At 61.4% G+C, this 23,533-nt stretch overlaps 1 protein-coding gene across 1 annotated transcript in view; it reads left to right on the top strand.

Annotated features, from left to right (window-relative positions):
* POLN (DNA polymerase nu) overlaps window positions 1–23,533 on the top strand; it is an 87,950-nt gene that overhangs the window by 53,808 nt on the left and 10,609 nt on the right. The window contains exons 16-19 of the mRNA XM_045834588.1: window positions 6,412–6,469; window positions 6,958–7,035; window positions 7,830–7,944; window positions 18,626–18,708. Coding sequence (XP_045690544.1) covers window positions 6,412–6,469; window positions 6,958–7,035; window positions 7,830–7,944; window positions 18,626–18,708 — 334 coding nt within the window. The remainder of the gene's footprint in view (window positions 1–6,411; window positions 6,470–6,957; window positions 7,036–7,829; window positions 7,945–18,625; window positions 18,709–23,533) is intronic.

Genomic DNA, 23,533 nt, shown 5'->3' with positions numbered 1-23,533 from the left:
CGCGCAGTTGGTCTGGTTTTCATTCACCCTGACAGTCTCTGCCTTCTCGGGGACTTCAGTCCATTTTACGTGCACCGTGTTTACAGGATTAGACTGAAGCCCGTCATCTTGCTGTTGGCTTTCTGTTTATCCCAACTGTCCTTGGCTCCCCTTTCCCCCTTTCCCTGCCCTCTCCTGGGTGCACTGAGTTTTGATGGCCCTCTTCCATCTTTTCGGTGTGTCAGCAGCACCTGCTCTGTCATTCTAGAGGCCGGCTCAGCGGGCACAGCCTGTCTTTGCCCCACCTGTGCCGTGACACCGTGCCGCAGCACCGCGCCGGGTTCCCCGGGCCTTCGTGCTGCTGTGTCTTGCTTTGTACATGAGGTTCGGATTCCGCAACACACTGTTTCCTTTCCGCTTAGATTGTCCGCGACCTGCTTCATAGATGTAAATCCTAGGGAAAGCCTTGTGGGCGTGGCCGCGCTAGAGCTCCGCCCTCCCCGTGCCCGCGGGGCTTCCAGGCCTCTGAGCGGCATCCGTTTTCGCTTTCCTTCTCACGTCTTGCAGCGCGGGGCTCTGGCGCTGAAGTCTGTCGGCTTCTGCACGTCCAAAAATGCTTTTCTCTCACCCCTGTTTCTAAAAGTTCTTCCCGTGAGGTATCGGGTTCTCAGCTGGAGCTCTTTTCTTTCAACTCTGAAGATGTTACTTGACTCACATTGTTCCGGATAAGCAAGCTCCCGTCCCCTGCCGCCGTGTTTCTCTCTCTGTGATGCGTCCTTTTCTCTGGCTGTTATGAGGGTTTTTTCCTTATAATCAGTAGTTTTGAGGTGTGTGATTATGGTGCACCGTAGTGTAACTTTTTCATCTTTCTGTGTGTGAGGCTCTTGGGGTTTGTTGGAAATGACTCGTTCGCATCCTGTTCTGTCCCCCTTTGTCTCCTTGGGAAACCATGCGTGTGCGCTGCAGGGCCCCTTGCACTGGCCCCGCAGTTCGCCGAGACTCCTCCTCCTTCTCCCCCCACCCCCCCCCCGGGATGGTTTTCCTGCGTCCGTTCGGGCAGTTTCCGTCACCGTGTCCTGGAGTTCACCCACTCGTCCTTTGTCACCTTCTACCCGATGTCAGTCCCACTGAGTGTGTTTTCTTATTAGACATTATAGTTTTCATTTCCAGAAATTCAGCTTGGATCTTGTTTTTCATGTCATCTGCACCTCTACTTACTCTCCTTGTCTGTAATTCCAACCCCCGTGACCACTACAGGTCAGGTTATTCTCATCGTGAATCTATGTTCCCGCTTCTTTGCACGCCTGGTACTCGTGGTTTGGAGGCCAGACGTTGCGGCTTTTACGTGGCCAGGTCACGGGCCTTTTTGTGTTCCTGTGAGGATGCCCGGGCTTCTCCTGGGACGAGCCGAGGTTCCCGGGAGCCGTTCGCTGCTTTCTGGCCTGCTTGCGCCGTGTGTGGGGCAGGTCCGGGAAGTGCTTCGTCTCAGCGGCTCACAAGCCCCCACGCCCGAGACGAGCCTTCCTGCGTGTCCTGCCCAGAGCCCCTCGCACCGGGAGCTTCCGGAGAGCGAGGTGCTCCTGGCCCCTGTGAGTGTCCCGCCCCGTTCTCCGGTCCCTTTGGACGGCTTTCCCCGCCTTCAGTCCCATCCTCCCGCGGATCCCTGATCCGTGCTCTGCCGGGCACCGTCCCTCTGCTGGGCTCCAGAGGGGGTCACTGTGCAGGTCATCTGTGTCTTCTCAGTGTGCGGGTGGCCAGGCACCGTCCCTCTGCTGGGCTCCAGAGGGGGTGGTCTTGCAGGTCATCTGTGTTTTCTCAGTGTGCGGGTGGCCAGGCACCGTCCCTCTGCTGGGCTCCAGAGGGGGTCGCTGTGCAGGTCATCTCTGTTTTCTCAGTGTGCGGGTGGCAGCACTTGTCAGACGCCCACACTGCAAGTGGGAGTGGAAGCTCCTTCTAATGGTCTTCAGTCCAGCCCAGACCCTGCGTTCTTTGCATGCTCTCCGCGTTGAGCAGTGCTCTCGTCGGCGTTTGCTTTACCGGAGCCTTGGCCCGGCCCCTTTTTCGGGCGGTCCCCGTCCTCGCCCTGTCGGGATGTGCACTGCAGCACGCTTCACCTGCCTGCGTGCTTTGGTTTCCTCCCTGGGGCGGGAGCTCCGCGAGGCCCGGGCCCGTTCTGACCACCACACTGACGTGTGTCCAGGCACGGCTCCGTACCTGGGCCGCGGGGGTACTGAGCATCTGCTGGACAAAGGACTGGACGTGTGAGCCACTCCTCTTAACTGGATTTGGGGGGGGGCGGTTCCCAGCAAGAGGTGGAGGGAGAGAGAGAGAAACGTGGACTTGTGGTTCCACTTATTCATGTATTCGTTGGTTGATTCCTGTTTGTGCCCTGACCGGGGATCGAACCCACAGCCTTGCTGCGTCAGGACGAGGCTCTGACCAACTGAGCTTCCCGGCCAGGGCCCATGTGACCCACCCCTGAGCTGTCCTCCCGCCTCCCAGAGCCACCTGGCTCGGGGTCATCACCCAGATGCCGGCGTGCTGACGGGACAGGCCCGGCCCCTCCCCTGTGCCCGGCTCTCGCACTCCTTGCGCTGGTCGCAGGTCGGCCAGGAAGGCTTCTGTCTGTCTAAACTTTCCTCTCCAGGGGCTCAGCCATGTTCAAGTTCATGCCCCTCAGTTTCGTCTGTGCTCTTAGAGCTATCCTGCGTTCTTTCGCCTGCTCCTGGGAGAGCACGGAGGACCTTTGTTCTTCGCTCGCCCCGGCCACATTCTTCGCCCGCCGCACCACCCAATACCTGCTTATCGGGTGCGGCCCTGGCACCCCTTCTAACGTTTCCACGGGGACAAGGCCGCTTTTTGTCTGCACCCCTGTCTCACCGCAGCGCCACCCGGGGCGCCGGCTCGCTCGCCGACACTTGTTGTCCAGAGTGCCTGACCTTTCCCAGGTGCCCCACCGACTCCTCCGTCGGCCCTTCGAACACTGAAAAAGTTTTTGTGATGTTAGTTTGGAAGGATGCTGACTGGAGATGTTAAAATCCGAGCATTATTTAGATGGATTTTTGCTTTGTGTGTTTTTTCCCTTCGTTTTCTTTACTTTTCTCACTGCATGTGCAATATTTTGTTAGCTTGTCTGGTATCTGAGTCGGAGCCAAATTAAGACTTTTGTCCTATCAGGGTAGCACTTCGTTGTCATTTGTGACACCGTGACCGTTCCTGCTTCCCTCGCCTTCGCCCCGTCCCTCCTGTTTCGTCTGCTTAGATCGCCGGTGTCTGCCCCGGAGCCCCAGATGTGCCGTCCTCCAGCCCAGCCTCCCTCTGGTTGCGGCCTCACCCCGGGGACCTGTGGGGGAGGAAGCCCTGTGGGACTCCCCCACCCACCCCTCCCACCCCCAGAGATCAGGTGCACGGCCTTAAATATGTTTCCTTAAGTAATAGGTGGGGTCTCGTACAGTTTTCAGACTCCATGTCAATGGTGCCGTGTGCCGTGTTGTGCTTGAACACTCGTGCAGCTTGCTGCTTTCATCCAGCGTCAGGTTGGGAGACCTGCCCCTCCCCCGCACCCCCTCCCCCGGTGGGCGGGAGCAGCTCCAGGCCGGGCACCCTGGGCCTGCGCAGCGGCTCCTGGGGTGAGCCCGCGGTGCTAGGCAGTTCCTCAACCTTCTCTGTCAGAAACAAGGCTGCGAGGAAAAACACACCGCGACGCATCCTGGGGGTGTGTGCAGACCTCTGTGGCGTGTCCCCGGCGTGGCCTGGCCATGTGGCATGCCGGCACCCCGCTTTCTCAGTCACCCCCAGAGGGGCCCACTCCCACTCTCACCCACGCACGCCGGGGCTCTGGCTGCCCAGCACCCACGCCCCTGCCCCCACCCGCCACTGCCCCCACCCGCCGTTGCCCTGGGGCTTCCAGACAGTGTGTTTTTTGACACTTTGATGAGTGCAAATTCCTCTCTTATTGTGGCTTAACTGGCATTTCTTTAACTACTAATGAGCGAGTATATTTTCGTCGTTATTGGTCATTCGGACCTGGTGGGGCAGGTCCATGTGGCCCCTGCTCTGCTCTCCGCACCGGCTGTCCTTCCTGTGTTTCTGTCGCCTCCGTTTCACTTGTTTCTTTTTCCGGCACGTTCTTGGGAGAAAGTGATTTCAGGAAGCATCCGGTGCTGTCTGACAGGACTCCGCAGGTAGCAGAGCCCTGGTCTTAGGCAGACCGGAGCTCGAATCGCAGCCCGGGTACTGGCCATGAGACTCCAGCAAGTTATCTGACACCTGGGAACCTCCGCTTGCTCATCCGTGAAATGGTAAAAGTCACCTGTCTTCGCTGGGTTATGATGAACATCATTTCTTTTTCATTTCATTCGCTCAGCTCTTTGTGGATTGCTCCTGGGTGCTAGGAAGGGCCTAGGTGCTCAGCGCAGGGGCGACACCCTGGGTCCGGTCCACTGCCCGGCGCCTGTGTCCTGCGGCAGTGTCCCGAGTCCGTGGTCCCTCACTGCCCTGTGCACCCTGTGGAGGGCGCCCTTGCGGCCTGGGAAGACGCGGCTGCCGCGTCACCACATGCAGATCAGGACCAGCGGAGCTGGCGCCCGGAGGCCAGCAGTGACCCTGCTGATGGTCACTGCCACCCAGTGGAGATGGGGCTGCCCTCCCTGTTCCTGCCGCCTCCCCAGAAGTGCAGCTGAGCCAGAAGAGACCAGAGGACACTGACCAGGGGGCCGGCGGTGATGCCCAGGCCCAGGCAGGGCCCAGCGGAAGGGCAGTAGCGTCCTCCCGTACTTTTGTTTCTGGAGCAGTGCGGGTGGAAGTTGGTCAGTTTTGTTGGGCAACCAGCTGGTTCCATTCTATAAGAACCAGTTTTGGGTGTGATTGATTTACCTCTTTTGCTTTTCTGTTTTCCATTTCATTCATTGTAACTGCTTATTCCTTTCCTGCTACTTACTTCGGAATTAATTTGCCTTTATTTTTTTTTTTTCAGTCTTCCAAGGTTCCAAGCGTAGATTATTGATTTGAGAACTTTCTTCTTTTCCACGTGCTGCCTCAGCTACGTCCGGTACACTTCAGTTCTGTGTTTGCTTCTGCATTGGATTCAGCGCGTTTTCTGAGCCCCCTTGAGTCACTCCGCCGCGGTGCCCCTGCACCCACGGTGCCGTCGCTCTGGCTGCTTTCGAGACTGCGTCTCAGCCCTCGGTCTTGAGCAGTTTGGGTGTGAGGTTTCCAGGCCTGATTGTCTTTCAGTTTATCCTGTTTAGGATTTTCAGCTTCTTGAATCTAAAATATATGTCTTGCACTGAACTTGGGGGTTTTTGGAGCCATTATTTCTTTAAGTGTTTTTTTTTTCTGCCCAGTTGTCGTTTTCTCCTTCAGGGACTCCAATAGCACAATGGTGGTGTTGTTCTTTTGATGCTGCCCCACAGGTCCCGGAAGGTCTGTTCACTTCTCCCCGAGTTTCCTTCTCCCCTTTACATCAGATGTTTGCTGCTGCTGGATCTTCAGGTTCACGGCTCTCTGTCTGCTTCGCCTCGTCCCGTCACGAGCCTGCAGGCAGTACTTGCTGGGAGCCCCACGTGGTTCCAATGTGCAGAGAACTTGAGAGCCGCTAGCTGTGTGCCTGCAGGCCTCCCCACCCTCACCTTGAAGAGTGAGGGCGACCACGCCTGCCCGCTGCCGCCCAGGGCTGCCGGGGCTTTGCGTGTCATCTGGGGCGCCCAGCAGTTTGCACGGTAGCACACGTGACCAGGTCTAGGGAGCCGAGACCCACCAGTACGCAAGGGGCCCCACCACTGGGCAACGCGGGGCGCCGCCACTCAAGGCGCTGCCAGGGGCCAGGGGCTAGCGCCCCGACGTTCCCCGTCTTTGAGTGTGGACATGGCTGCAGGCCAGCCACTCAGTGCGTGGCTGTGACCTGCTGCTGTCGTCCCAAGTTGTGGTGGCACTCGGCAGACCGTCCCCAAGGGTTTTCAGGGGACACAGACACGTTTGCCGTCAGCCTCGGGGCTGGTACCGAGTGCCCAGGGCACCAGAGTAGGGGTGGCCAGGGCGGAGAGACCAGAACTTCCACCGTCACATGTTGTTACCGGAAAATGAAAACAGGAATCTCTCCAAAGTCTGTGTGCAGCCTGTGACGTGGGATTTTCGGGTTAGCTCAGCTGAGGAGTGAGGCTGCTGCCGAAGAGTCGCTGTGCGTGGCCCTGGGCGCTGGGGCCACAGGCGGGGCTCCGAGGACGCCCCTCGCCCGTGCCGAGTGTGCTCAGCGGCGTGCGCACTCAGTGGAGGCCACGTGTCAGTGGTCGAGAGTCGGGCTGTGCACGCTATGTTGGCGTGGGCTGTATTGTTAATGTTGAACAAAATGTGGCGCATTTCAAATTCCCATAAATGTGCAGATTGATTTAAAAGTAAATCTTTTAGCTAAAGCTATTCTCTTATTATTGACAGAATATCCAAGGAATCTCCAAGCACCCGATTCAGATGACTAGACCTCGGGATTATAGAGGTAATGCATTTCCTTCTGCTTCGCTGAAGTCCTGGGTAACTTTTCTTAAAGCCCCGAGAGCTGCCTCCTGGAGCTCCCCGCTGAGCCCGCCCGGCCAGGACCCCAGGGCACGTCGTCATGGAAGAACAGAGCACGGCCCCGCCCTCGCAGCGGGCCGCGAGTGAGCGCAGATGAGAACTGTGCAGGGAAGGCAGCTCCCCTCCTACCTTCTTCCCCCACCCCCGCCCGCGATCTCCCAGTAATGGAAAAGCACCTGTAGAGCTGGCTTCTAGTCAAGTCTGAACATTACTGGAGCTGTTTGCGCAAGCGTGCTTCCTCTTAAGCTGCCTCACTGTCACACTGCCGGGCGCATTTCTGAACAACTCCTCACGAGTGTCCGGAGCTCAGACTCCCTTGACCGGGGATGGCGTCACGGTCACTCCGTACGAGGAGCGGCTGTGGGCGAGCGCATGGCCACGCTCACCCCATGTCCTGTGCCCACACCTCAGGGTCGGCGGAGGGCACCCTCACCATCGCCCCGAGGACCGTGTTCGTGGCGGCCGACGGGCACAGCTTCCTGGCAGCAGGTACGGGCAGACCACGGCAGAGGCCCTGCGTGTTCCCCCGAGCTCACGCATGCGCTTCGCGCCATTAAAACGTTCAGAAATTGAGTCATTCAAAGGTCCTTGCAGAACTCACTCTGTAAAATGAACCTTGAGGCACAGAGTTCCTGTGCACAGCAAACAAGCACAGTCCGCGCCCAGGGTCCCTCGCTTCACCGTGTCCAGATGGCAGGTCCCTACCCCGGCCCGCCCAGCCCGCCCCTCCGGCCGGCCTGGCCCTGCGGGCTGCTCTGCGGGCCTCCAGCCAGAGTCCTCATCCCCAGATGGTGCCTCACCCCTCCTTGGCTGCCTCTGTGCCTTGGCTCGGGCGTCACTGTCTTTATGAGGCGCACGCTGACCCCATCGCAGCAGCACGTTCCTGCACCTCCCCGCCCAGCCCTTCCGTGGCGCCTTGTCTCACCCACCACACTCCTCCCCGCACAGAGGGAGCTCCACGAGCAAAGGGGCTGTGGCCTGTTCACCGCCACAGCCCAGCACGCAGCCCAGCACGCAGTAGGCCCTTTCTGCAGTTCTGATGTTCAGACTGAACGGAGGAACGAATGCGGCCCCCTCCGGAGGTCGTGCCAGCCTCACGGAAGGCTGCAGGGTCTCTTGGACTAGCAGACACGGGATGGCCAGTGGCCCTGCTGACCCAGGACCCTGGCCGAGGGGCGGGGTGGACCCCGATGCTGAGGTGGGGGTGGGGGCTGAGGCGTGGGTAGCAACAATGAGGGACGTTGTCGGTAGGTTCTGAACTGACGCGGAGCTCTTTCTCACAGACTTTGCGCAGATTGAATTGCGCATTCTTGCACACTTATCTGGGGACCCAGAACTTCTGAAGTTATTCCAGGAATCCGAAAGAGACGATGTGTTTTCTACCCTGACCTCACAGTGGTAAGATACACGAGCTCACAATAGTATCAGATCTGCAGGAATGCCTGCATGTTAAAAGCCTGAAGTTGCTCCAAGGCTATTTTCACGAGAAGGAAATAATATTTTTCCCTGGAGGCTAATCTTCTTGAAACGGAGAACAGGTAAGTGGGGCGCCAGGGGTTTCCTGCACGTGGAAACCGGTCGTGCTCAGCCGCCAGGACGGGGGTCCGCTGCTGGAGAATGCAGCAGCAAACACTGGGAACCTGGGCCGCGCCAGCCACGGGTCCCCTGCGGGGGACCGGCAGTGGGGGCAGCACAGAGCCCGGGGGCGCGGTCGCCCTGCCACCCCACCCCCACCAGGTGGGCCCGGAGCGCCACGGCTGCACGGGTCGGTCCTGCCCACAGCGACGCACAGCCCAGACGGGCCTAGAGGCGCCGCCTCTGGGGTCGTGGGGCAGAGCCTGCCCTTCCTTCCGGGTCAGCGTCCCCGTGAAGCCCCTGCCGCCCGCCTCCGAAGCAGGAGGGGGAGGGAAGGTGCCTCCCACACCCCCCCTTTGGCGGGGAGGGTGCGGGCCCTGCCCCGGAGCCCACCTCACCTCCCAGAGCCAGGGTGTCAGCCGGCACAGCCGTGAGGCGGGCTAGTCAGGGAGTGCTCTTCCAGAACAGGGAGGCCGGGTCACGGGCTCTCACCACGACCAGGCACGGCGCCGCCCGGAGCAAAGTCAGACTCGGCCACCAGGAAGCCGCGTGGCGGTGGGGGGCTGTGGGCCAGCTCTTGGGAAGGCCCCTGCTCCCTCCGCGGGGTCTCCTCTCCCTCCCAGCCTGATCTCATCCCCCGACCCCTGACCCCCCAGGTCACCCCCAGGAGTGATGCTGCAGGTGACGCCCCACGAGGGCTGCTCCTCCGTGTGCTCCAGCCCTCCCCTTCCCCCCTCGTACATGCACCCTGGGCCCGTGGTCACAGTCTGTTACGAGGGGGTGTGAGCCGTGTGGGGGCGGGGCCCCTCCTCTGGCCCAGTGCCCGTGCTGGCCTCTGCCCTCACTGCCCCCGACCCTCCCCAGCCACCAGGCCGGTCCAGGCCCACACCTCGCCCAGACCTTCCCCTCCCGGGGGCCTGGGAAGCTTTCTCCGGAGATCCATGTGGCTCGTCCCTCCCCAGTTCAGCGGTGGTTAGTGCCTTCACAAGGTTTTGCAGCCGTCGCCCCTGTCTAATTCCAGAACATTCCCATCACCCCAAAGAGCAGCCCCATGCCCATCAGCCATCACCCCCCCATTCTTCCGTCCCCCATGGAAACCACTAACCTGCTGCCTGTCTCTGTGCGTCTGTCTGTCCTGCACACTTCCTGTTGACGGGATGACACCGTGTGTGGCTCCTCTCACGGAGCACACTGTGGGCAAGGGCCAGCCGCGCTGTCCCGCAGGTCGGCACTTCACTCCTCTTTGTGGCTGAGTCGTGTTCCGACGGGTGGAGTGGTGCGCTCTGCTCGTCCCGGTGGGCAGGAGCAGACAGCGTTTCCTTTGCTTGCCCGCTCGCCCGTGTGTGGGTGTGTCTGGGTTCTTCCCGCCTTCTGGCTGTCACGAGTGGTGCTGCTGTGAACGGTTACGGGCGAGTTTTTGTGCGGCGGACACAGGCTTTCACTTCACTGGGGCGTGCACCAAGGAGTGGGATCGCTGGGTCACACAGTAATCCTGTGTTCTTGTTGTTTTCCATCGCGGGGAACTGGCGTAACATAAAACTCACCACCTGGGCCCAGGCCGGGCAGCTGGGCTGGTCGGAGCGTCGTCCCAGGGCGTCGGAGCCGCAGGTCGGGCTCCGGCCAGGAGACGACCAGCCGGGGTGTGGACGGGCAGAACCGCAGATCGCTGCCTCTCTCTCGCTCTCTCAGTCTCTCCTTCCCTCCCTCCCTCCCTCTCTCTAAAATCAGTAAATTTCAAAAAATTACCATCTTAGCCATTTTAAAATGTACAATACAGTGGCAGCTATGTTTGAGTTTTTGTGGAGCTGCTGAGCTAGTTTCCAAAATAACCACACCATCTCACACTCCCACAAATAGTGCGTGGCTTCCTGCGCGCTCTCAACACCCTTTATTGTCTGTCTTCCTAATTCCGCCGTCCCGGGCGGGGGTGACGTGGCGTCCCAGTATGGCCTGGACTTGCATTTCCCTGACGACTGCGGGCGTCCAGCCGCTTCTCCTGTGCTCGCCGCTTACTCTCGCTCTTCCTTCTCCTCCTGTCACACCTGGAGCAGAAGTGCACCCCGGGGCGTTGCGCTTGCCTCAGGCTTTTCTGTGCTTCCTCCCGTAAGATGTCCTTCTGTTTGCCTTCCCCTCCAGTCAGGATGTGAGACAGTACAGAGTTTTAAAGGCATGTGATCGAGTTGCTAACACTCCTGCCCTGTCTCCGGAGGTATGGAGTCTTATGGGAAGTCTTAGGAGGCGGGTTTTGCCTAGGCAGAAAGAGTATTTTGCTTATTTGATGCTTATTTGGTCCGTCTTGAGCTCTGCTGCCATCCCCGTGCTCTGATGGAGCATCAGAGGGTGTGCGAGGGTCCGTCTGCGGGTCCAGGTGACTGCGCAGGTCGCCGAGCATGCCCGTGGTTCAGTGGGCCCCAGGCCACCTGGGCTGTTGCTGACCCAGTGTGACAGCAAGTGTTCTCATCGGCGTGCGAGACAAAGGGTGCAGCCAGCGCAGTGCCAAGAGGGAAACGTATAGCACTGAACGGTCCCGTTAAAAATGAGGAAAGGTCTCAGTTTATCCACGAAGCCAGTCCTCCCCTGACACCTAAACCAGACAAAGAGAGTGAAGTTGAGGAAGACAAACCTCACTGCAGGCCCGCGTCACCCGGACCTTGGGGTCAAAGCCCTCACCCAAACCCTAGCAGGCCCGACCCAACGGTGTCTAAAGTAACTGCACAGCGTGTCCAAGTGGGGCTGGTGCCAGGCGTGCGAGCCTGGGGGTGTGTTTGAAAATCAGTCCAGCCCCCCACATGCTCACGCCAAAGAATAAGGACAATGTGACTGTGTCAGTCGACCCAGACAAAGCATTTGATACAATTCAGCCACCATTTATGACAAAAATTCTCAGGAAGTTAGAAAGAGAGGGGAGCAACCACAACTGGATGAAGAACGTCGAAAAAATACCTGCAGCTAAGGGCACATAATTTAACTGTGAAAGGCCGACTGGTTCCCCCCAAGATCAGGGATAACTCACTGATATTGGCTGTTGAAGTCCTAGCCATCGGTTAAGGCAAAAAAAAAGAAACAGATGGTGTACCTATTAGAAAGGAAGAAATAAAACTGTCTTTATTTGAAGACAACATGATTGTCTGTATAGAAAGTCCTAAATAATATAAAAAAAAATTAACTTGTAGAACTGATCAACAAGTTCAGCAAGGTCATGAGACACAGTGCCGACACAGAAACCAATTACATTTCTATGAGCCGACAACGAACGTGCAGAAACCGAAATTAAAAATGCAGCGCCACGTGCAGTCGCCCCAGGGACAAGGCAACACCGAAGTGTTCGGTTAACCAAGCACGCGCAGGGTCGCTGCGTCTCAGACCTCGGAGTGCTGGCGGAGGAGGTCCCGGGTCTGATGAGGCCTCCTGGGCCCCTGGAATCCAAGACGCAGCCTCACCAGTGGGTCGGTTTTCCCTAAAACGATCGCAGGTCTAACGGAAGCCCTACTAAAACCCAAGCAAAGCTTGTTCTGAAATCTGCATGAAAGGGCCCGGGCCTGGAGGAGCTGAAAGGGTGTCTCAACGGAGGAGGAGGTGGGGGGAGTCGCTGGCTGCTATGAGGACGAGGACGACTCGCAGTGACCCGAGAGAGCGCGGCGCTGGCCGAGGGGCGGACACCGAGGCCGGCGGGACTGAAAGGAGAAGCCGGAGAGGACCCACACGAGGCAGTGTGCTCCGTGGGTTTTTGGAAACGGCTTCAAGCACCAGGCAGGAAGTACTTCTCTTTAGACTCGTGCTCAGCCGCTCACGCACGAAGCCAGCTTGAGAAGTTCGTGTCCACACTGGCTGTGGTGTGTCCCTCCTGCGTTTTGTCCGCTTGCACACGAGGTCTGTCCGGAAAAAGCTCAGCGGTCGTTAACGTGACGGGCACCGTCTGCGGGACTCCGCCACCACCTGGAGCCTGGGAGGCCTGGGGGTGGAGGTGCAGCACCTCTGTCCTGAGCACCGGGCTCCAGTGCTCAGCAGCGGGGGCCCCACCGTCCCTGACGGTTCAAACTCAGCGGACCCACAGGGGTCCGTGCTGATTCCTCCCTTCCTGCCTCCCCCGCCCTGGATTCCAGCTGGGCCTGTGCTCCCTCCTCCCCCGGGGCCCCCTACACCTGCTGTCGTGGTAAGTTCCCGACTGCCCTCGCCGCAGAGTTCCCCTCACGCATCCCCACTGACTCCACCTTATCGCACTACGATGCGGTCTGAACGAGTGACCCCACTGGGCCTTCACTGGCTGATAACACTCGCCCCCCAGGCCCAGACGGCAGTGGCCACTGGGCGGGGCCGCCAAAGCGCTCCGTGAAACTCAGGAACAGAAGCTGCTGCCGTGCTGCTGTGCACGACGGCACATACCGACCGACCGGGACGGGGCCACAGCGTCCCCTGTGCAGGTGGCGGCTGCCTGCTGGGGACGCCCGGGGAGTCCGAGAGAGACAGCTCTCTGCTGGGGCCTGGAGGAGGACGAGGCGGCAGACCCGGGCAGAAAGGCAGATGGCGTGGAGGAAGCGGCGGTGGAAAGGGCACAGCACCTGGGACAGCGGAGGAGTAACCGTGTGCGAGGTCCAGACGGAGAAAAGGCGGAGAAACGGGGAAACGACGATCGATTGGAAAACCCCGTTCTGTGGAGACGCCACTGCCCCCACCCACGCTGACGTGCACGCAGAGAGTGTGCTGGTGAGCGCACCCAGCAGGTCCGGAGTTTCCAGCAGCTGCACAGGCTAGCCTGCCGTTCACGATGCGGAAGGACCGTCCTTGCCGGGGAGGGTTTGAAGAGGAGCCGTAGGGAAGCCCAAGCCTGACCAGGCCCTCGGGTGTGTCACAAAGGGTGTGTCACAAAGGGTGTGTCACAAAGGGTGTGTCACAGTTCGGAGACGGCGTGTGGGCGCGAAGCAGAATACAGTGATGGTAGAAGACCGCTTCCAAAAGTAGACCGACACACACGGGGATTCACGTACCATAAGAGACACGCTAGCTCCACGCAGACTCGTGCATATTTGCTGGGTGCCCAGGTGGGTCTCCGTGCAGCCGGTGCCGTGGGCACAGGAAGGGGATTCTCAAACCCAACCGCCGGGTCTTACACGCGTGGACGGGGATCAGGACGCAGACGCACTAACTGCGGCATCGTCCCCTGGGCAAAAAAGTTTCAAGACCACCTGTCAGGAGGACAGGAGTCTTTTGAGATGGTTCTCACAGGACACAGCAACCAACCCCAAAGTCCGGGGGTCTTGCGAGACTCCCCGGGGGAAACCCAGGACAGAGGTGGGGGGCAGCCTGCAGCAGGGAGGGAGCTCCTGCCCGTTTTCCCCCTGGACAGGGCCCCAGCAGGACACGCACGTGGGTGTCCCCAAAGTGGGGCCCGTGGGCGACATCCCACACAGCCGCAGGGGACACCACTGTCGTCCCTTCTTCAGGCTCCCGTGTGGGGGTTTTAGTTTTTTTTTTTTAATCCTAACCCAAGGATGTTTTCTCATCGCTTTTTCTTTTGTTGCCTCTTGTACCTGCAACCGAGGCAGGTGCCCTGACTGGGGATCAAACTCGCGGCCTTTCGGTTTACGGTCTGGACGACGCTCCGACCAGCTGCACCACACCAGCCAGGGCCTGCTGGTGGTTCCTGATCGCGCAGACTCAGTGTTGGAGGCCGGCCCTGGCCTCTCCTCAGTCAGCATCACAGCCCGGCGTGGGCAGGCCTGATCCGTGACCGAGGCTGTAATCTGCCATCAGGGCCGCTTCCTCCCGGGGCCACAGAGGCAACTGTCAGGGCTCACGTGGCCCAACGCCGGGCTCAGGCCACGGGGCCCCCCTGCTCAATCAGATGGACGTCCGAAGCGTCTCAGGTCTTCACAAAGGGCTCCAGCTGCGTTTTCTGGGGGAAGTTTGAGTAAAGAGCTCTTGGCCTCTGCTTTCCTGCAAGGTACAAGTGATCCATTCTCGGACGCTGCCAGCGGGTAAGGCGGTGCGGTCGCTCCGTCCGGAACAGCCTGGCAGCGCCCCAACCATAAAGCTCCCACGCGGCCCAGCAGTTCCCCTCCCAGGCACCTGCCCGAGAGGAGTGGAGACCTCTGTCCACCCCCACACTTGTCCTCCAGCGTCCACAAAGCCAGGAGGTGGGAACACCCCGGATGTCCGTCAACAGAGCAGGTGGACACCGTGCAGCCTGCGCACAGTGGGGTGTCACCCAGCGGTGGACGGGAACGCAGCTCTGACACGTTTCCACGTAGACGACCCTCGACGACGCTTCGTGGAAGCAGCCAGTCTCAGAAGGCCACGGACCACGTGACCTGTTTGTGGGACGTGCCCAGAGCAGGCGAAGGTGGGGAGATGGACAGTGGGTCGGCGGTGGCCGGGGGGCGACAGGGACGGAGGGGGCCGGACGAAGACGCCCCAGAATCAGAGGGCGGTGGTGGTGGACTGAGCGTGGGTGAGTTTGCTGAAAGCCACTAAACTGTGCACCTTCAAAGGGTGGATGGTCTGTGGATGATACTTCAGTAGTAAGAAAGAAATGTGGAAGTGATCAGTTACACCTCGTAACAACTTTTAAAATTAAAGTTCAGGACAAATGGAGCCCCGACTGATGTGGCTGGAGGGTTGGGTGTCATCCTGCAAAGCACAAGGTCACCGGTTCGATTCCCAGTCAGGGCATGTTAGCTGGGCTGCAGGGTCAGCTCCCAGCCGGGGTGCTTACAAGAGGTAACCAGTCAGTGTTCTTCTCCCTGTCGTCCTCCCTCCTTTCCCCTTGCTCTAAAAACAAATACAATCTTAAAAAAAAAAAGAGCAGATGGAAATATGGGCACAGAGTTTCAGTTCGGAAGATGAGAAACTTCTGGAAATAAATGGCAGTGAAGGTTACACGACACTGCGAACGTACTTACTGCCACCAAACGGTACCCTTAAACATGATCAAAAGGATGAAATTTAAGTCATGTATATTTTCCAAAAAAAGACAAAGGAAAACCCTCAACTAAGGGAAATACGTGTCTGAATCGTGGACGAGGCGTTGAAGGGAGTGCCTCCGTCCCCTGCTGTCGGGGCCACTGGGGACTCCAGGCCATTGTGCCTGCAGGCGCAGTGGCCCTTGCAGAAGCCCCTGCCCCCGCGAGCTCCAGGGAGCCGTGGTGGACAGCCCGAGCGGTAAGCGAGCCTCCCTCCCTGCCCCTCCTTGCTGTTGTTTGCTCTGGCGGTGGGCTAGTTCTTGCCAGCCTTGCGGCCTGGTCCGCGCTCCCCCAGGGCCGGGCGGTGCCCCCATGCCTGGCTCGCAGCCTGTGGGCCTGCCCAGGAGTCCGGCCTTGGCCGAGGCCGGGGTCTGCTTCCCGGAGTGGATGGGGTGGGTCTGCACTTCTTCCCCTCGGTCAGCTTGTCAGAGGCCCCTCCCAAAGAGCTGTCCCGCTCTGCACACGAGAACCTACAAGGGGCCCTCAAAAAAAAACAAACAAACAGAATTCCTTCTGGAGGACGGGCCCCTTGTGGGACAGGCTCTCCCACTGGGTGACTGCTCTGGGAACCCGTCTGTGTCAGTGGACCGGCTGGTGGTGTGAGAGGCTGCATTTGGCTTCAGTGAATTTTTTTTGAACTCTTTCAATGCGTTCGCCCGTTTCAAGGTGTGTGATGTATGAGCGCACCTGCTCACACCAAGCTGAGTGTTCAGCAGTTTCTAACGAAAAAAAGGCGTGACCCTGTGCCCCAACCTCCCTATTCACCCGGTCTCGCCCTGAGGGGCTTTTTTTGTTTCCCTGATGAAAGAAGTCCTTAAAGGGGAATGTTTTGCCAATGTGGAAGAGGGGAATCAGAAAATGGCAGAAGCCCGAAAAGGCATCAGAGTGGACGAGCTCGAAACTGTTCTGAGCAGTGGGGAAAACGCCCCAGTAGGTGTGTTGCATGGAGTGGAGAGTTCTTTGGAGGTGCCTGGAGTTTAAACATGGAGGAGTAAATGCACAGTTTTTTAATAAATAAATCCTGGGGTTTTGGGGGGGTGCCCCCTCCTCTGTCCTTGCAGTCCTCAGTAGGGGACTCGTCCTTGCCGATCGCTCCCGGAGAAGCCACGCCCGTGCTCTGCGTTCGAGTCGGGCAGGACTGGCGATGCCCCCCCAGGGAGCCCATCCGACTTCCGCTGCCGAGGGGACTGTTCACACCCTCTGCCCCGCGTTCCGTGAGACCGCCCGCTCTCGGCGACTTGTGGGGGCTCTTCGCGCGTTCTGGGCAGGGCCCCGTTTCTCCTCCACGTGCCGGCGTGGGAATGGTCTTTCATCGTCTCTGGATTTGCTGCGGTGCTTCTCATCATGCTGGGTTTTAAAACTATGAGGCGGATTATCATTTATTTCTTATTCATGATTGTACAGTTGGCATCCTCCTATCCCTGCTCTTCTGTGAGTGGGAACTTACCTTCTTCTTTGCTTTCTTTCATTTTATGTGCCTTTTTTTTTTTTTCATGTGGAGGCTTTTAATCTGTCTGGACTCAACTGTGTGGTTCGGTGGCTCATGAAAACGAAGAGCTGCCTGGTGTCCTCCCACGTGGCAAGCCGGCGGTCCCAGCGGGCTGTGCGGGACGCCCCTGCCAAGCCCCCTTCCCTCGGAGCGCGCCCAGGCCCCGGGCGGGGCCTGCCGCCCGGCCTCCCCTGCCGCTCTGCCCAGATCTTCACCCTCATCCTTTCACGTCGTCTTCAAGGCGTATTTTCACATTTTTAAAAAAGATTTTATTTATTTATTCTTAGAGAGAGGGAAAGGAAGAGAGGGAGAGGAACATCGATGTGAGAGAGAAACATCAACTGGCTGCCTCATGTGTGTGCCCCGACTGGGGCCCAGACTGCAGCCCAGGCAGGTGCCCGGACCAGGGACCAAACCGGCGACACTTCGGTCTGCAGGGTGGTGTCCACCCAGCGCAGCCACACCAGGCGGACTTTGCAGAATTAGTTTATCACTGATTCAGTAGGGCTTTCCAACCAGAAGTTGGTCTTCAAAATTTTTTCCCCAATTATCATGCCTCTGGCTATTTGGCTGATGCTCCCAGAGTGACGTTGAACCGTAGTGGAGCTGGTGGCGTCCCCGTGTGGTTTCTGGCCTCAGGAAGGCGTCCAGGGAAAACTGTCAGGACCAGCTCCGTCCGCCCTGGGGAACGGGCAGCGGCTCGCGGCCGAGCCGAGGCCGCACCCAGAAACGGGCCCAGTGAGCGCGCACACGAGAGTCGACCTGCGGCCCTGGCGGGAGTGGCTCGGGTGGCGGGGCGCCGTCCCGTCCACGGAGAGGTCAGGGCTTGATTCCCGGTCAGGGCAGGTGCCCCGGGCCGCGAGCTTCGTCCCCGGTTGGGGAGCTGGTGGGAGGCAACTGGCTGCTGCCTCCCTTTGTCTCCCTCCCTTCCCCTCTCTACGAAAAGAATTAATTTTAAAAAAGAATCAACTCATCGATGCATGAATGAGTGGAGCCACAAACCCATGTCTCCCTCCCTCTCTCCCTTCCTGTCTGTCTAAAACTAATGAACAAAATGCGGAAAACGGAAAGGGCGACGTGCACGGCAGGGGAGCTTGTGGCGTGGTCGTGTGGCCCGCCCTCCGACTCCGCCGCCCCGTGCCCAGCACCGGACGCTGTCTGTCCCCGGTCCTGGTCCTGGTCCCGATCCCGGGGGAGGAGCCCACCTGCCTACAAAGTGTCCTGTCTGTGGGTTCTCACCGGCCTGGGGGCTGTCCCGCCGGACCAGCACTCAGTCCGGGGCGGGACGGCGGCCGACACTGCTGAGGGTGCTGTGAGGTCAGTGGCCTACATGGCCCTGAACACCTGGGGAGCCGCGGGGAGAGACCCTGTGGGGGTGGGAGCAGGCCCAGGCCCAAGCGGGATGCTGGGGGCGCTCAGAAAGCCCCATCCCGCGCCCACCCAGGGCTGCCACCCTGCCCAGAAGACACCCGAGAAGACCCTGGGCTTTCCCGTCGTCGGTGGGGCTGATGGCTGAGCCAGGCGAGGGCCGCGGCAGCGCCTCCGACTTCCTGGCTGAGCCCCGCAGGGCCCCGCCCGGAGCCAGCCCCTGCGCTCGGGGTGGGGACGCGCTCCTTCAGCTGGGCAGAGGGTCAGGGGTGGCCTCGATCTTTATTCCTTTATTCTGTCCGAGTGCTCTGACCCCGGGGGGGTTCAGCCACCCCTCGGCCACCCGGCCGCTGGTCCAGTCCCGCGGGCAGACAGGGCACAGCCCTGGGAGCAGGCCTGCTCCCCGCGGGCAGGCGCTCCCCGCTGAACGCGCCGCTCGTTGGTGCGGTTTGCGGGCGCCCCAGGATTGGGCCAGCCGGCAGCTGCTCGGGCCCCTGGGCCAGCACCAGGAGAGTAGGCGCCGCAGCGGCGGTGTCTCCCCGGCGGTGGGAGAGGCTGACTCCGGACAGTGGGGTCCCTCCAGAGAGAGCACCGTGCCGGCGGGGCTGGCGCTGCGCGGGCTCCGGGCCCCAGCGGCCCCTGCACAGGTGGTGCGGCCCGCCTGAGGTACGTGCCCCCTCTCCCGCAGGAAGGACGTCCCCGCAGACCGCGTGACGGACGCAGACAGGGAGCGGACCAAGAAGGTGGTATACTCCGTGGTCTACGGGGCAGGTAGGCTGCGGCCCACGCACGGCTGGGGAGACCACCGTCGGCCTGGGGAGGGCACCTGTGAGTCCCGCATGTCTTTCACCAACGCTGACGGGACTCGGCACGCCTGCCGCCCGTGACACCAGTCAGACCCCTCGCAGCCCTCGCTCCGCCCCCCACCCCGTGCTCATGTCTGCCCATCAAACGGGGGGGACACACAGGCCCAGAAGTGAGTGCCAGCCCAAGCCACGCCCCCGGGAGGGGGGGCAGGGCCAGCCCCTACTCTGCACAGCTTTGCTGGGCCAGTCCTGTGCTGGGAGAGGCCTGAGGAGGCCCTCCCCCACCACCCCCGCCCACTGAGCTCCCCCTGACTTCGGTCGGGTCTCCACTCAGCTGCCCCTCCCCAGGCGCCCTGAGCAGTGTGGGTGGCCCGTCCCTCGTCTCCTAGTCCCTGTGGGTCAGGGGTCTGGGTGCAGCCTGGCTGGGTCCTCTGCAGGGCTGTGCTCAGGGTGCTGGCACGGCTGGGCGGGGGGAGCACCCTGCAGGAGGGCCCCGTGAGGCCGGGGAGACCGCTCCTCTCCGCTGCCCCCCTCCCCCAAAACCCCAGGCTCCGCTGCACTGAGCACCCCCCACCTCCCGGGCGCTTCCCGAGGCCCGTGCATGCCTCCCTGGAGTGGGGTGCAGACAGCCCTGCCTGCGGGGGGGCAGGGTGGGCAGGAGGCCATTTGCATGCACGGTTTTGGGGCGACAGGCTAAGCAACTGATCTGAGTGGGTGGCACCGGGTGCTGCCCCATCGCCTGCTCCCTGCCTCCTCCCTCCCGTGCCCCCGAACTCCCCAAGTCTCTCTGTCCGGTCAGAACCAGCATTCCGACCGGGCACCCTTCATGGTGGGTTCTGGTGCCTGGCGACCTTGCCCAGAGTCACGTGCCACAGGGGCGCCATCGGCTCTGGCCCTGCCAGCGGACGCTGCTTCCTCGTCCCCAACCAGGCAGCCTGGCCGAGCCCTGACTGTCCCCTCCTGGCTGTGTGACCTTGCACCAGGCCCTCCGCCGCTCTGTGTCCTGTCCCCAGCTCAGGCGATGTGGAGGTGGGTTGTTGGAGCGGCAGCTGACACCAGCTCACGCCCCATCGGCATTTACCACCACGCCTGGGGCCTCCTTCTGTCCAGTGCCGGGCCAGCGCACCCCACCCCCGCCCCCGTGACTGGCAGTGCTGGGGGGGGCGGGGCAGCATCCCAGATCCAGCTGGGAGAGAGGCTGCAGGGCGAGGGGCTGCACGAGGCCAGTGGGGTGCGTGCCCCCCTCCCGACGCACCCAGGGCCCCTTCTCAGCTGTGTGGGTTTGTTGCCTTCTGGATTCTCCCTGTTTCTTCTGGAGAAGAGCGAGCTCCACTTTGTAAGCAAGCAGTGAGTCATTAGCTGTGATGCCGGTGAGAAGGGTGGTCGGGCTGCTTTCAGCCCTGGCGGTGACAGGGCTCCCACCCCGAGCCTCCGTGTCTGCAGCTGCTGTTCCTGTGGTCACCGTCCAGCCTGTCAGCCGACCCTGTGCGTTCGCAGCAGCGGTGCGCAGGCTGAGACTGCTCCCGTGTGAGACGGAGTCTGGGTGGCAGCTGTGGCTGTCCTCCCGGGCTGCCGGGACCCTGACCCTGCGGGAATTCCGCCGAGGGGCGTCCCGCCAGCCAGCTTTCGCAGGTTGCAAGGACGTGTTGTCACGCAAACGTGCCCCCGAGGGTCCGCAAGCTGCTGCTCTGGCTTCCGGGGGCCCAGGGCGGAGGCAGATTCCGTGGCGTGGTTGTCGTGAGGACCACGGGGAAAGACAGCGCGGGGAGCAGCAGGCCTGGGCTGCAGGCACCGAGGGTGCTCAGGAGCACGCCAAGCTGTGCAGCCCACCGCGGCCCGAGGGGCAGCCCGGCCCCACGCCTCCCGCAGGCCCAGGGCTCCGCAGGGAGGGCGGCCCCGCTCCCGAGACGGCCGCGACCACACGGCCGCAGAGCCGCAGCTCCCTGGGGCCCACACGCAGCTGCTCCTGCCCTCGAGGAGCTCAGTGCCTGTCCCTGACGGGCTCCGCCCGCCCTGGCCCTCTGCCAGCCCCTCTGAGCTCCCCCTCCAGGAGGTGGTGCCTCCAGGAAGCAACTCCGACCCCTCTGACCTCCACCCCTGGTCCTGCCCGGCGCTCCCGCCGCTCCAAGAGCCAGTCCACCTCTTGATTCTTCTCAGACGGCTGGCTCCGCATCTCCTCGGCCCGCCCCCGCCCAGCCTCGTCCGATCACGAGGGGTCCCCGAGGCCGTGCCAGCCTGGGGCTGCACAGTGGGTGCCAGGTGGGCCAGCCGGCACCCCTGCGGCCCACGAGGGGCCAGGTGCCCGGTGGGCCCTGGGGTCACCCACGAGAGTGAGGGAGTGTCAGCGGTTGTGCGTGGGGAGTGTCAGCGGTTGTGCGTGGGGGCGGGGGGAGAGCCCCCGGCACCAAGGGAGCGAAGAGGGTCTTGCTGAGAAGTGAGAGCTGCAGCACAGGCCCGCGCACACGCAGGGCGCGATGGGTCCCCAGCAGGTTTCAGAGCTGGGGGCCCCTGCTCTCGGGGGGGTGGCCCTGCCCACGACCACAGCCCACGCAGCAGAGGCCCGGCCCTCGGAAGCGAAGTGCAGAGCAACGGTGCGTGGAGACGGGGACCAGCCCACACGGAGCGTGAAAGAGACGCCCTCCGGAGCCGGAAGTCGTCCTGCTTGGGAGGCAGGGGGTGGAGGCCTCCCAGTGGGACACACCCACGGACACGGGTGCAGGGGAGCAAGGACCCAGGGCCTGGAGGCCAGAGTGGACACCAGTCCCACCGCAGCCTCTGCCTCCCTGGAGCTGCCGCCTCCCCGGAGCTGCCGCCTCCCCGGAGCTGCCGCCTCCCCGGTCCTCTGTTAACAGGCTCTCAGCAGGTGCGGGAGCTCCCTGGAGGCAGACCTGGGCAGGCCCGCCTCCGAGTATCTCAGCAGCTGGCCAGGGAAGGACGGCTCTTCTCAGCTGCAGGTATCGAGAGGAAGGGAGGCCTCTGGTAACAGCTAGGGAGCTCTTGCAGCCCATACGCTCCCAGGTACCGACTCTGAAGTGTGGAAAAACATAACGAACAAGCACCTAGAGGTACTGAAAACTGACCAGAAGCAGACAGGAGTGGCAGGTGGGTGGACAGCTGGAAGAAGGAGGGGGCAGGGCGAGTTTGCCGTCTTGTAGCTCTGCACCTGCCGAGACGCCAGCAGAGACGCACCCTCTCACTGGCTGGAAGGGCCAGGTGGCTGAGTCTGGAGCAGCCTGGGAGTCGGCGAAGTGAAGGGAGAGGTCTCAGAGGAGAGCCGGCGAAGATCGCCAGATTCCGAGTGTGAGCTCTGCCCCAGTCTCTGGCTGACCCCCGACCCTTCGTGACTAGGGCAGACTTCGCACAGCCCAGCCAAGGCTACAAGGGCTGACCTGAGATGGCAGCTGCTGCCCAATCAGAGGGACCACGTTTAAAGTTCAACTTGGGCCACATTAACTGCCCATTTAAAAAAGAAACCAGCACCCACGAGAGAAACTCGAGAGAACGCAGGGTGTCTACAACGCGCCGCTCACAGTCACCACGCGCGGGGCGTGGAGCAGCAGTGGGACTCGACTCGTGCTCCAGGGGCGGCCCTGGGAGCAGACCCCGAGACCACCCCGCTGCCGGAGTTAGCAGACGAGCACGTCAAAGCCACTCTTGTAACACCGTGCAAGGATGGGAAGCGAAATATGCCAGAAGTTAGTGAAAACCAGGAAATCTCAGAAAATCAAAAGACCCACATTGAACATCTAAAGCTGAAAACTGCGACAGCGGAAATGGACATGCACGGAGCAGGCCTCAGAGCCCACTGCACTTGGGACGGGTCTGGCTGCAAAGAGGGCTCCCGGCGCCCACCCCCCCACCCCCTGCCGGACCTGCCTGAGGCCCCCAGCCCCCGCGGGAGCCTGGCCGGGAGCCGGGAGCCATGCGGCGGGTGGGTGTCCTTGAGACGGAGGTGCAGACGGATCCGCTCCGCAGAGTGTCTCAGTGAGGCTGCCGCCTGGTCCTAACTGAGCCAGAAAGGGGAACCGGGGTCCTTTCGTCCCCAGCCGAGCCGGGAGTGCGGCCGGCTGGGCAGAAGCCTCGAGAAGCCCCGGGCGCCCGGCCTCTCCCGCAATCCCCGGCCGGGCAGAGGACGTCTGCCCCTGCGCTCCCCCACGGTGTGAGCACCCTGCTGTCGGAGCCTCTGCACCCTCGGCCAGCCAGCTGGGGCCAGGAGAGCCCGGCTCAGAGACGCCCGGCAGCCCCTCCTCCTGAGGCCTCGCCTCTGGTCTTTGCGTTTCCTCCTCCAGGCTGCGGCTCCTGGACCATTTTGTCTGAAGGCCCCTTGGGGCGCCCCCAGGGCGACCCCAGAGCCGACCCTGTGCAGGGGCAGCCGGTCCATCCTGGCTCCAGTCACACTCCCAGCGTTCAGGCCTTCACGCAACGACGCGTCTCCTGGGGTTCCCTCCCGAGATGCAGCCCCTGGGAGCCCAGGGCCATCCCGTCGCCTGCTGTCTGGCAAGGCGCCCACACCCGTCCTTGGGACCCCTCACTCTCTCTGGGGAGCCTTCTTCTCCAGAGCACAAGGGAGAGGGACTGCACACGGAATGCCAGCTAGGGGCCAGTCGGCGTGGAGCTTTGCCTGCCTCAGCTCACGGGGTCCCCCTACCAACCTTAGGGGCGAGGATGTTTTTCCTCATTATTCACAGGGAAGAAGTGGGGGCTTACGGCAGGTCAGGTGACTTCCCCACGGCCACGCAGAACCGCCCACCCTGATGGAGCTGGGCGCAGACCCAGGCCAGGGTGGTCCC

This window comes from Phyllostomus hastatus, unplaced genomic scaffold, assembly GCF_019186645.2.
Source record: "Phyllostomus hastatus isolate PE091 unplaced genomic scaffold, TTU_PhHast_1.1 phas_contig_196, whole genome shotgun sequence".
Taxonomy (NCBI): Eukaryota; Metazoa; Chordata; class Mammalia; order Chiroptera; family Phyllostomidae; genus Phyllostomus; species Phyllostomus hastatus.
The sequence above is the reverse complement of the archived record's forward strand: the minus strand, read 5'-3'. Positions and strand labels throughout refer to the sequence as shown.